This window comes from Cynoglossus semilaevis, unplaced genomic scaffold, assembly GCF_000523025.1.
Source record: "Cynoglossus semilaevis isolate Cse_v1.0 unplaced genomic scaffold, Cse_v1.0 scaffold992, whole genome shotgun sequence".
NCBI classification, from domain to species: domain Eukaryota; kingdom Metazoa; phylum Chordata; class Actinopteri; order Pleuronectiformes; family Cynoglossidae; genus Cynoglossus; species Cynoglossus semilaevis.
The window spans coordinates 167,939-180,546 of NW_007585124.1; the positions used below are offsets into that span (position 1 = coordinate 167,939).

Consider the following 12,608-nt stretch of genomic DNA (forward strand, 5'->3'; position numbering starts at 1 on the left):
ACGAAAGTTCAGGTAGATCCACACCACAGTCAGGTTTCCCACTCCACCCAACAGCGTGATGATCCAGAATAGCGGCGGCTCATAACGAGCCCTGAATTCTCGGACCGAGCTGCGGTCGCACAGCAGGTCCTCCAGGTCTCCATAGTCGTCCTCCGTGGTGAAGGACGGGTCCTGAGGGAAGAGCAACAGGTTTCACTACAAAGATCCTTTCACCCTAAAGACGTCCAGGACATCTGTCCTCGTCTCATCTCGTCACTTATCAGAACCTCTGTGCCTGGACTCTCTTCACCAACATCTGAACATGTTCACAACGTCTCCACAGTCACATGTTTGAATCACAACTCAAATTAAATGGTTGATTACCGTGGTGGTGAATGATGTCGTGTTGATGATGTCACCCATGGATTTCATGTGTTGGAGTCGACCACTGACCTTCAGAGAGTCTGTTTCTCACCGAGTTACAAGTCGAACTAATCGGCTGGATGTCAGTCTGTTAAACCACAGACCATGTTCAGTGACAAGTGATAGCAGAAGTTGGGGTGAGGGTGTGGGGGAGGGTTGGGGTGGGGCGTCTAAGCACATGTTTTCTGGGGAAGAAGAAAATGTTCCATTTTTACAGAGGTGAGGGTTATTGTCTTGTTATTTGGTCTGGGATTAGACTCTGGGTTAGGGTTAGATTATCAGTCAGGACTGGAGAGACAGAGGTTAGTATTATGGGATATACGGCTGTGTTTGTACGACACCAAAACCACTGTTAGAGTTAACTACGTTTCCTGGTTAACTGACGTTATATTTCCTGTTGTGTCAGAAACGCAAAAGAAAAACATCCTGGTCACGTGATCAGTTTCCTCATCAGGTGCTTCGTTACCATGGTTACCGACATGGTTACTAGTCTACATCAGTAACAGGGACTAGAGGTGGGAATCTACCTCACGATAACAATGAAACCCATGTATGAGTCAACACATTTTATTAGTTTGAGAACATCATAAAATAATAATCTCAATTCCCTTCAAGAGATTAGAAAAATAACATTTTTATTTTAGAACAATATCACATTCAGTGACGACGATGCACAGACGACTGAGGAGGCAACGTCAGTTCTTCGTCGGGACATCATTTTATGACACATCAAAGACTAACTCTGTGTCAGTGTTATTTTATGTTTACTTTATATACAAAAACAGAATTCAACCCCTCACTCCCCCATTTGACCTCCGGTATAAAGGATTTAAAAAGATTTAAAACGTTTGAAAAGTCTTAAAGACGATAAACTATAAACTCTTTATAAAAGAAACTCGCTGTGATTCAAGGTAAACAGACATTGTGCGCCTCCCTGCGCATTTTCTTAATATTGACCATTGTTATATCCCTGTGTCTTTTGTCTTCCCTCATACGTTTACATTAGCCCCGGAAGTGACGGCACAAGTAGCGGAAATGGACAGCAGCGTTATCCGTCGGAATTTTAAATGAGTATTTAACTTTGTTTTTATATTAATTTTATTTTACCATCATGGTAAACCTACAGAAAAGGTCAGACTACGACAACATTCGGACTTGTGAGCAGGTTCGGTGTTTGTTCTGCTGGTGGACGCTCGCTGTTCTCATCGTTAGCCATTAGCTCTGTTATCTGTTTTAAATACAGTTCTTATTCAAGAAGACACGCTGCATTTGTAAGAGCAAATGTAAAAACAGGTAAGTATTTGTATATACAAAAAATATGAGTAACAGAAGTGACAGAACAAAGACGGTGTGAATAAAAAAAAATGGATTTCTGTTTTGAATGTTCCTCTTATTGCAGATAAAGTCTTCGTGTGGAGTTTTTTGTAAAGTTCCACCTCCAGCAAACGTCTCTAGGAAACCGTTCCAGTGACGCTTTTACCAAAGGTAACTATCCATCCATCCATTTATTTATTTTCATTCGCATATCCGTTACCGGGTCGCGGGGGTAGCAGTCTCCACGACCGCCACACAGATCACACTGCACCGTACCAACCACCCCTGAACCTTCCTGCAGGTGGTGAGTCCACTGGAAGGTACCAACCGCCACCAGGAGGTGACCCTGGGGTTAGCGTGAAACTGAATTACACTTTTGTACTTGTTATTGTGACATGTGCACACACAACAAAATGTGACCTCTGCATTTTACCCATCACCAAAATAAGCAAGCGGCAAGGTAGCAGTGGTGTTGGGACGGTGCCAACCTGCACCTCAGTGGTAACTTGACAGCTTTTAGATTTTAAAGGTAACTAAAGTGAATATAAAAGGTCAGTGTAGTTTTTAATGTGATAATCTCAAATTAGATCATTCCTAAAGTCAGTTTTAATACGCTGTGCATTAAAACTACCCTTGTAAAAATGTCTGTTAAAATATGTGTGAAGTACAAAAAACTGTTGTTGAAAAATGTGGGTGTTTTGTCTTTTTCTTTTATTACCAGTAGCAGTGTCCAATCAGAAGACTGATGTCATCTGTGAAGGAGCGTTACCGTGACATCAACCCAGTTACCCTGCAGCTGGAGGGCGGGACTGTGAGTTCCAGTCTGTTCTGTGAGGAGGCAGATGGCCTCATGGAAGGGGCGGGGCCACTGGTGGAATGTTTTTTGGTGGAACTGTTCCGCTGTAAACTCTGTCAGTTTACCTGTGGAGTCAGGAGTGTCATCAGAAGTCACCTGCTGCTCAGACACCGAGCCTCCACTCTGGCCTTTGTGGGTGTAGCTGAGGAGGATGGCAGGGCGGAGTGTGCGGACGAGGGGTCGTCACCTTATCGGCTGGGTCTGACTGCAGAGGCAAAAGTGTGCGATGAGGATGAGGACTTTCTTTTGTACAACATGCTTGACAACATGAGCCCTCCCCCCTGTGACATCAGTGTGGAGACGGGGGACAACTGTGTGGTCGGAACGCTGTTTGAGGAGGACGAGTCCATATTCCGCATGAAAGAACCATCAGTGGATTTCTCTGCACACTCTCCTTCAGAGCAGGAGCAGAGGGCTCAGTCCGCCCACCTCATGACTCTGGGACTGTGTCGCATTACCACGACCAGGCCTGCTCCCCCGGTCCGGTCATCCACCTCCATCAGAACCACACCCTTCCAACCTCCACAGTCTGGGCTCTTGTCACAGCAAAGGTGCCACTCTGGTGATGGAGAAACAGAAGCCCCGCCCTCAGGGAGACTTAGGTTGCCGTGTTTTCTATGTCCCACAACCCTGACGTCACGCCGTCTGCTGGACGTTCATGTTAGGTCACACGCAGCTGATGGCGGCTTCTGCTGCGTCCAGTGCAGCTGGACTACTCACAGCTGGGCGGAGCTACTACCTCACTGGAGGAGTCACTGCAGGAGGAGAAGGCAAAAGAGGAGGAAGGAGCCAGGCTTCAAGAGTTCAGAGGTGCAAATCACTGAAGGTCAGGATGTCTTTTCACTCAGTAACCAACAACCAACAGCTGCTGACCAACCAGAGAGCAGCCTCAGAGTTGTTGGCCAATCACACCCCAGCATGAGAGTCAGCCAAACTCAGAGGAGCAGGGAGAAGAAACAAAAGCTGGTGGAGGATGTGGGGGCGCAGCAAACTTCTCTGTGCTGCTCACTGTGTCACAGGTGATTACCCACAATCCTTTTATGTCTGCAGCCTGGCACAGGTCAGCTGACCCCTCTCCGTGTCCTTTACAGGGGCTTCTCCAGTCCGCTGACCCTGCGGCGTCACATGGGCGTCCACGGTGGAGAGAAAGTGTTTTCTTGTTCACACTGTAGTTACAGTAGCAGACTGAAGGGGTCGCTGCAGCAGCACCTGAGGACACACACAGGTAACGCTCACTGTGACACACACAAACATCACACAGGGGTCAGATCACAGCTCAGCCTGGAACCGTGCCAGTAAGGGGCGCTGTAAACTACACCTGCTGACTTTAGTGAACAAGAAGCTGAAAAAGACACAATAGAAGCAGGTTCTGCTCAGGGTTCTACTAAAGACAAACTGTTCTAAGATACAGGTCAGGGAACAGAACAAGTAAGTGTGTGTGTGTGTGTGTGTGTGTGTGTGTGTGTGTGTGTGTGTGTGTGCGCGTTCATGTCATGTATGCAGGTGAGAAACCACACACGTGCACTCTCTGCTCCTACGCCTCAATCGACCGCAGTTCTCTAATCAGACACCAGAGGATGCACAATCAAGAAAAACCACACAGATGTGAACAATGCCAATACAGCAGGTAACACACACACGCTCACACACTCACACACTCACACACACTTCACTCTAAAGTAATTGTTTTTAATTAACAGCATCCAGAAGAAGAGTCTTGAACTTCATGTCCGTCGCCATCACTCAGGTGAGCGTTTCCCCTGTGGTCAATGTGGGTATTGCAGTCCTGACCCTCAGCTGCTCATCAGACACCGTCAACGACATCATCATGACGGCTCAGTGACATCATCACAGCTCTGATAACTGCACAGCTCAGTGACATCAGCAGTAACAACCAATGTTTTCTATAGTTTAAAAAAATAAACTATTTATTCAAAACTGTTGCCTCTCTCGTTTCTGACAGAAAGGTTAGTTTTTCTACGATATGTGTTAGCATAGCGCATGTTAGGCAAACTCAGATAAGAAATTTTTGTTGCTACTTCCTCCCTTCCATTTTTCAAGATCCTCCCCTCGCATCCCCCTATTCCTTTCCTCTTTCTCTCCCTCTCTCCTCCTGTTAATCTCAGATTAGCACTGTCAGATTAGCCCTGCTGTTAATCTGGTCAGTGTTGGACATGATGCTGAACAACAGGTTTCTGCTTCTCTTTTCAGGTACGTCCATGCTTTCATTTTTACCCACATGATCATACGACAGGATCAAACGTTCACCTCGTTACACCTGGACAGGTAGCATAGAAAATCCAACAACATTAAGTGTGAATGAACATAAACCCAAAGATGCATGTTGTACTGTACTGTACTTTGCTGTACTGTACTTTGCTGTACTTTACTGTACTGTACTTTGCTGTACTGTACTTTGCTGTACTTTACTGTACTGTACTTTGCTGTACTGTACTATACTTTGCTGTACTGTACTATACTTGGCTGTACGGTACTGTACTGTACTTTGCTGTACTGTACTGTACTTTGCTGTACAGTACTGTACTGTACTTTGCTGTACTGTACTTTGCTGTACTGTACTTTGCTGTACTTTACTGTACTGTACTTTGCTGTACTGTACTGTACTTTGCTGTACAGTACTGTACTGTACTTTGCTGTACTGTACTTTGCTGTACTGTACTGTACTCTTTTTTTTCAACTTCTTGTCATTGTGATACAGCACCACTGCACACACTTTAACCCATCACCACAGCCAGCAGGGGGCAGCTTTAATTGGAGCAGTGTGTGGGGACCGTGCCATGCTCAGAGCACCTCAGTGGTAACTTGGCACTCAAACTTGAAGCCTTCCAGACCCAAGTCTACTTCTTTAACCACTAAGCCACCACTGCTTGATGTACTGTACCAGGAAACTGTAGAAACCTGGAGAAAAAAATGCCCCCCATCTTATCCACTTTGAAGCCAGCTGTGTTAGCTGCAGGTTATGAAGTTGTTTTGCTGTTAGCGCCCTCTGATGGGGCGGTGCCACAGTGTCGTAGCGGGCGGACTCATAGCATTGATGACATGTCTGTGCTGTTTGTTTCCCAGCTCTGCTGTTCGGCTGTTCTGCTGTTGTGGACGAACTTAATGACTCGTAAGTAAACTTGTTGTCTCTGTGACTTGTGAACACCCCCCCACCACCACCACCCACCGCCGCTCCCTCAGCCTTGCCCTACCCCTTATCCGCTCTTTTTAGCTGTTTGACTGTACTGTACTCTTTTTTTTTCAACTTCTTGTCATTGTGATACAGCACCACTGCACACACTTTAACCCATCACCACAGCCAGCAGGGGGCAGCTTTAATTGGAGCAGTGTGTGGGGACCGTGCCATGCTCAGAGCACCTCAGTGGTAACTTGGCACTCAAACTTGAAGCCTTCCAGACCCAAGTCTACTTCTTTAACCACTAAGCCACCACTGCTTGATGTACTGTACCAGGAAACTGTAGAAACCTGGAGAAAAAAATGCCCCCCATCTTATCCACTTTGAAGCCAGCTGTGTTAGCTGCAGGTTATGAAGTTGTTTTGCTGTTAGCGCCCTCTGATGGGGCGGTGCCACAGTGTCGTAGCGGGCGGACTCATAGCATTGATGACATGTCTGTGCTGTTTGTTTCCCAGCTCTGCTGTTCGGCTGTTCTGCTGTTGTGGACGAACTTAATGACTCGTAAGTAAACTTGTTGTCTCTGTGACTTGTGAACACCCCCCCACCACCACCACCCACCGCCGTTCCCTCAGCATTGCCCCACCCCTTATCGGTTCTTTTTAGCTGTTTGTTTCTGAGTTTGACTTTTTTTATTTTCAGTTTCCTACTGACGAGGAGAAGTGATGACGTCTGGATCATCCAGGTATGTTTGTCGCTCATCAGAAGGTCACGTGACCGGCCCTTGAAGGCTGACATGACTCATCATCTCTTTTCTGTTTGCAGTTCTACGCCCCCTGGTGTTCACTTTGTAAACAGCTGGACCCAATTTGGCGTCAGGTGGCATCAGAACTCAAGAGCCTGGGTTCCCCTGTTAATGTTGGCCAATCAGATGCCACCGTCAACACAGGTTAGTCCCGCCTCATGTTACCTTGACAACATATACAGGATCTCTGACCCAGTTATGGTTGGTTGTTTGGTTAGTGACAGGTTCACAGAGAGTTTAAAGGTCAGTGTTTTTTATTCCAGCATTGTCCAGAGAGTTCCGGGTTAGAGGTTATCCAGCCATCATAATGTAAGTTCTCAGTATGGTTAGGATCAGGTGTTGACCTCTGACCCTCACAGCCTACGGTAGAGGAATCAGTAAAAGTCTGGGTTTTTTTCAGGTGGAAAAAAAACATGAAATATAATTATTCTGGAGCAAAAACCCGAGATGGAATCATGACCTGGACCCTGAGAGTGTCAGGGTGAGTGTGTGCATCAGTGTGTTTGTAATGCTTTGTACAATGTCTGTGTCTATAACACTTTGTGTTTGTGTGTGTGTGTGTCAGACCGACTGTGCGTTCTCTCCTTACTCCACAGATATTTCAACTCAGCAGAGAACGACACCAGGTCATGTTTGTTTATGTTGGAACCACATCAGAGCTAAGGGTAACACCCCTTTATCTCTCACCCCCCCCACACACATACACACACTTACATACACAAAGACCCTCAGCAACACACACTTAAACACTGTGACTTTTGACCTGTTCCCAGGGAAACTTCACATCTGTTGCCGAGGAGATGATTGTCCACACACACTTCTTCTCTGCTATCAAAGATGTTCTTCCTAAGGTCAGAGGTCAAACATCAGTCTGTTCATATCTTTATCACAGACTCAAGTTAAATCAATGTTTTTCACTATGAGACCACTCTCATACACTCTGTCCTCACGTCTCTATCCTTCTACAGGACGTGTCTCTATCGTCTTTACCAACAGTGGTGCTGTTTAAAGACGGGACATACGAGGCCTATTCAGGTGAGAGAGCACCTTTTCAAACACTGTTGTGTCAAAACACTGCTATGAAATGTCTTTCACTGCAAAAATTTAAAAGAGAAAATTAAATGTATAATGTCAGGTAGAACTTCAAAAAGAACAGTGGTCACAGTGTTGTCTGTGTTAAAAAACAAGAAGAGGAAAGCCTTTACTGGAAAAAAACAAAATAATAACTGACAATACTGTAAAAAATATTTTTATGATGCATTTCCTGTCAGCAGAGGAAGTGGGCGGAGACCTGAGGAGGTGGGTTAACAAGGAGCGATTCCCCTTGTTTGCTCACATTGACAGCTTCACACTCTATGCCATGGGGGACTCAGGTAATGACATCACAGTGATGTCATCAAACATGTACCGAAAGCTGCACTAACTCCACCTTATTTCTCTCAGGTAAGCTGGTGGTGTTAGCACTGGTGGCTGAGAGAGGCAGGAATCAGAGAGAGAGTGAACGGTACGAAAACACATTGACAAACTGGCATGTGACATCATCAGCCTCATCATGTGACCCTTGATTTTCTGTGCAGGTTTAAATGTCTGCTGGAGAGAGTGGCTACGGAGCGACGACACCTTTACAAGAGGTTTTTAACATTTATCTATTTTGATTTAACTAATTATTCATAATGTAAAACAAGACTTACTCTACAAATACACACAGTAATGGAGTACAGACAATACATGGACTATTTTTGAATCTGTTCTAGAATCTTCTACTTTGGTTACATGAATCAAATGGATTATATCAAAGGGTTAATGATGAGGTAAGCAATGATGTCATCACAACAACTCCTTGTATGACATGACATGGAGGCTTAATCCCAGACCCTTTTGTTGTGATGTCACCAGTGATGTCATTATTCCATCCTTTGTGGTGGTCAATCTGACCAATGATGGCTACTTCCTCCCTGATACGCCTGTGGAGGCGGAGCTTCAGTTGGTTGGCTTTTTGGAGGGCATTATCAATGGAAGTGTCCAAGTGAGTTCATCAGACACTGATCGTCTGTTGGTTTGTCTGTTGATTGGTTGTTATTTTTGTTCATTGTTTGTCTGTTGATTGTTTTCTGTTTATTGTTTATTTCAGTCTCAGGGAGGAAACAGCGTTTTCCAGCGAATCAGACGCCTCGTTTATGAAGTTAACGTTACATTAACGGTAAGTTTTTTCCTTGTATTTCCACACACGACTCTGTTGTAAGATGTTTGACCCTTGACCTCTTCCTCTTCAGCTGTTGTTCCCTCATGGTCCGTTGCTTGGTTGCTTCCTTGTCTCCATCCTGTCTATCATTATGGCCGTTCTCTACTTCCTGTGCTGTAAGGCCCGCCGCTCTCTCCCTTATGAGGGCGACGATGTCACAGAGCGAAAGAAACTGATGAACAAGAAGTCAGACTGAAGAGAATAGGTCACGTGACCTTAGACAGCCTGTGCTCCTTCTTCTTCTTCTCTGAATAACACTCTTATTCAGACTCTCGAGTATGCCTCTAATCCACATTAACTCCAGTCTATCACATCACTCTCACAGTAAAGTAACATAAATAAATCTGCATTTTTGTGTTGATGGTCTGAGTGTTGATTTTCTAATTTCACGTTTCAAATGTATTTTTCAGTGGTCAGTGATACAAACCGAGCACACGCAGTTGCATTCTTTAATGTTTAAAACCCTATAATGGAGCTGACTGTCTCCACCTACTATAGCGGACCAGCTTTTATTCTGAAAGTGACAGAGTCAGGAAGTTCCAGTCAGCCGCTGTTGTGCTAAAGGCTAACGGTTTGAGTTAAGTGTCGTTTAAAACTCAACGGTAACAGACGTTATCGAACATACGGACCAGCGCATTTTTTTCTCATGCTGCTCACCTCCACCTGCACATCTTCCCTGCTTGTAGGAGCACACCGTCTCCATGGCGACTGAGGACTTGTACGAGGTAAGGCAGGCTAAAGCTAACACTATAGTAGTTATGCTATACTTAAGTTTTCTTCAATTTCAGTATTGCAAGTGGTATAGAATCAGACCAGATAAGAGTTCATTTTAATTGTCAACTAGAGTCGTTTTAGCCAAATGTCAAAATGTAAGTTAACTGATAATTTGACACTAGTTTACTTTTTCAGCCAAGTGTTAAAAGTTTTAACGACGCTTAAACGCTCTGTTTCGGGAGTTGGCTACGTTGGTAAAGCTTTGGTCATAGTTCTGCTGCTACCGTCAATAACTTGTGATAATTTGAGTTTTATACCAGCTTGATTAGTTAGTGGTGTGTTGTGTGTTAGCCATGCTATCGTTCTTAGCTGTACTTTAGCAGAATGTCAACTGAAGCATCGTGTAGCTCCGTGCAGGTGAAGCAGGTTTTATATCAGTATGTTTTATTTGTTGGACATCTCGTGGTCCTGGTCCTGGTCCTGGTTCTAGTCCTGGTCCCTGCAGTTGGACGATATTTTGAGATGTTAAATAAAACCACCTGTGGTTTATGTCAGCTGTATATTTTAGTCTTGTGAAACTCTCTGAATAATAGATAATAAATAACCAGTGTTAACAGTGTGCTCATTATCATTAGCTGTGTTGTGTGTTTTAATGCTGATTACCAGCTGTGTGCTGCTTTCTGTAGGTCGAGCGGATTATGGATAAGCGCAGGAATAAAAAAGGTAACCTGGAGTACCTCGTCCGTTGGCGGGGTTATGGTTCTGAGGAGGACACTTGGGAACCTGAGAGTCACTTGTCTATGTGCATGGTATATGTGCATGAGTTTAACCGTCAGCAGGCCAAGAATCAGAAAGACCGTGCTTTACTACGATCCACCCGTGGACCACCAGGACTCCACTGCAGAGCCAACCACAGCACCCTCTTCAGGCCACCAGCCCCCCTTACAGCCCACACACAGGTCAGCGTGACTGGACCCGGACCAGGATCAGAAGACTCTGAGCATCAAAACCCTGTGGTTGGTCCGACTCACCTGCCCCTGGTGGTACCATCTTATCTACCTGCCATTGGTGTTCCACAGTCCCAACGCAGGTTCTGCGCCGGCCCAATGATGGCAGCACCGGCTACATCAGCACGCAGCAGCCTGGACTTATCTAAAACTGGCATCAAGATTCTGGTTCCCAAAAGTCCCTTCAAAAGCAGTCTGCACTCAGAGGAGGAGTCCCCAAGTGAAGCGGGTGCTCATGAAGCTCATCAGGTTCCACCAGAGGTGGCGCTGCTGGAGAAATCTGCAGGAGTCCAACTAGGTCCTGGAGAAGAGCGGGCACGTATGGGAACCCGACCACGGAGTCACAACGTCCCGTCTCTGCCACGCCTTCCTGCAACAGCAGCTGCCCTGCAGGCCCTGGCTGGTACAGGTGAGATCCAAAGGTACCGATCCTCAGCCTGGTCCTAATCATGAACCTGATCCTTATTGCAATCTTACAGGGAACTCCATGTCAAGTGTGACGGGGAAGAGACGCCTAGAGGAGAGGTCTGCTTTTGACAAACGTCTGCGATTTAGTGTCAGACAAACTGAGAGTGCGTACCGATATCGTGACATTGTGGTGAAGAAACAGGACGGATTTACCCACATCCTGTTGTCCACCAAAAGTTCTGAGAACAACACGCTCAACCCAGAGGTGAGGCCACACCCTCAACATACCATTCACACGATCAAACACTGACCGCACCCTCTGGTAAGGCCATCCTGGCTCCTCCCCCAACCCATGTGCTCCGTGCTCTGTCCTCAGGTCATGAAGGAGATCCAGAGCGCTATGGCAACAGCAGCATCAGATGACAGTAAATTGGTGCTGCTGGCTGCTGTGGGCGGTATTTTCTGCTGTGGGCTGGACTTCTTGTCTTTTATCAGACGACTAACAGAGGACAGGAAGAAGGAAAGTATGAAGATGGCTGAAAGCATCAGGTGATGCCCACTCAACTCACAATCTCTGTGAATACCTCAGTGACAGGAAGTGCTCAGATCCACATGTTCTTTTTCAGAACCTTCGTCAACACATTCATCCAGTTCAGGAAACCCATTGTAGCGGCGGTCAATGGCCCCGCCCTCGGCCTCGGGGCCGCCCTTTTGCCTCTGTGTGATGTTGTGTGGGCCAATGAGAAGGCATGGTTTCAGACTCCATACATGTCATTTGGCCAAACACCTGATGGATGCTCCTCTTTTACCTTCCCCAAGATCATGGGCATGGCCTCGGTACATCCGTCCCTGATCTTTGTCTGAGTTTTACTGAACTTCTGTTTTTCTCATTGTCCGAGTCTCTTCTCCTCAGGCCAACGAGCTTCTCCTCAGCGGCAGGAAGTTGACGGCTCAGGAGGCCTGTTCTAAAGGTCTGGTCTCTCAGGTCCTGTGGCCGGGAACCTTCACACAGGAAGTGATGCTGCGTGTCAAGGAGCTGGTGACTGTGGACTCACTGGTATGTCCACACATACCTACACGCACACACATTGCTGACTTGGGTCGTTGTGGTCAAATGGTTGCACTGTCCGCTGCAGGTTCTGTGCGAATCCAAAGCTCTGATGAGAAACACCAGTCGAGGTGCCCTAGAACAAGCCAACGAGCGGGAGTGTGAGGCACTGAAGAGAGTTTGGGGGTCGATGCAGGGAACCGACGCCATCTTGAGGCACCTTCAGAGAGGAACGGAGCTTTGCTAGAACCTGAGTTCTGATCAAGGTCCTGCTTCATCTGTGGGACTCAAAAGCATTTTATTTGTAATATTTCTAAGGTTACTTGGCTTAACACAACTGGAACTGCTAGCATCATGAGCTACAATATCTGTTAGCATTGTAATTTCCATTGTTACCACTAGTTGTCACTGCACATTCATTCTGATAAAAAGCTGTCTATTTTTGTACACTTGATATTTATAAACCTTACTGTCCTCAGCTGACCTGAGGGCAGTTTAATGCCATTACATCCTGTCAGCTGACCTGACGGCAGGTTCCTTATCCTCATTTCGTGTTAGCTCATACTTTTCTTTTTTGTGTTCAGTCGTTATGCTAAGCTAAACTAAGCAGCTTGGAATTAGAAATCATTGATGTGTAAACCGAGTACTGACCTTTGACCTTTTCTGGTTTCTGCAACAC

General features: G+C 46.0%; 3 protein-coding genes across 6 annotated transcripts in view; 2 read left to right on the forward strand and 1 right to left on the reverse strand.

Annotated features, from left to right (window-relative positions):
* LOC103398737 (C-C chemokine receptor type 9-like) overlaps nt 1-529 on the reverse strand; it is a 1,827-nt gene extending 1,298 nt beyond the window's left edge. The window contains 2 exon segments of the mRNA XM_008337457.3: nt 3-171; nt 364-529. Of these exon segments, the coding sequence (XP_008335679.1) occupies nt 3-171; nt 364-411 (217 nt within the window). The 5' untranslated portion in view covers nt 412-529.
* Nucleotides 530-621: 92 nt separating this feature from the next.
* LOC103398758 (uncharacterized) lies at nt 622-9,115 on the forward strand. Of its 4 annotated transcripts, none has more exons than XM_025053781.1 (21): nt 622-1,695; nt 1,802-1,887; nt 2,438-3,591; nt 3,664-3,797; nt 4,076-4,199; nt 4,273-4,319; nt 5,657-5,702; nt 6,408-6,450; nt 6,531-6,654; nt 6,774-6,819; nt 6,911-6,991; nt 7,076-7,175; nt 7,284-7,361; nt 7,479-7,545; nt 7,782-7,883; nt 7,954-8,014; nt 8,088-8,141; nt 8,265-8,321; nt 8,407-8,536; nt 8,642-8,710; nt 8,784-9,115. In XM_025053781.1, exons 3-21 carry the CDS (start codon nt 2,462-2,464, stop codon nt 8,946-8,948), a joined length of 2,658 nt encoding a protein of 885 aa, XP_024909549.1. In that variant the 5' UTR covers nt 622-1,695; nt 1,802-1,887; nt 2,438-2,461; the 3' UTR covers nt 8,949-9,115. The 4 variants fall into 4 exon arrangements, with proteins under 4 accessions (XP_024909549.1, XP_024909551.1, XP_024909550.1 ...); XM_025053783.1 differs by having other exon boundaries at nt 7,785-7,883; XM_025053782.1 differs by having other exon boundaries at nt 2,441-3,591.
* A 138-nt stretch (nt 9,116-9,253) lies between these two features.
* On the forward strand, nt 9,254-12,436 carry cdyl (chromodomain protein, Y-like). Its single transcript, XM_025053785.1, has 7 exons — nt 9,254-9,477; nt 10,153-10,882; nt 10,953-11,146; nt 11,258-11,430; nt 11,508-11,718; nt 11,795-11,938; nt 12,018-12,436. The coding sequence occupies exons 1-7, from the start codon at nt 9,454-9,456 to the stop codon at nt 12,174-12,176; spliced, it is 1,635 nt and encodes a 544-aa protein (XP_024909553.1). The 5' UTR covers nt 9,254-9,453; the 3' UTR covers nt 12,177-12,436.
* Nucleotides 12,437-12,608: the final 172 nt, after the last annotated feature.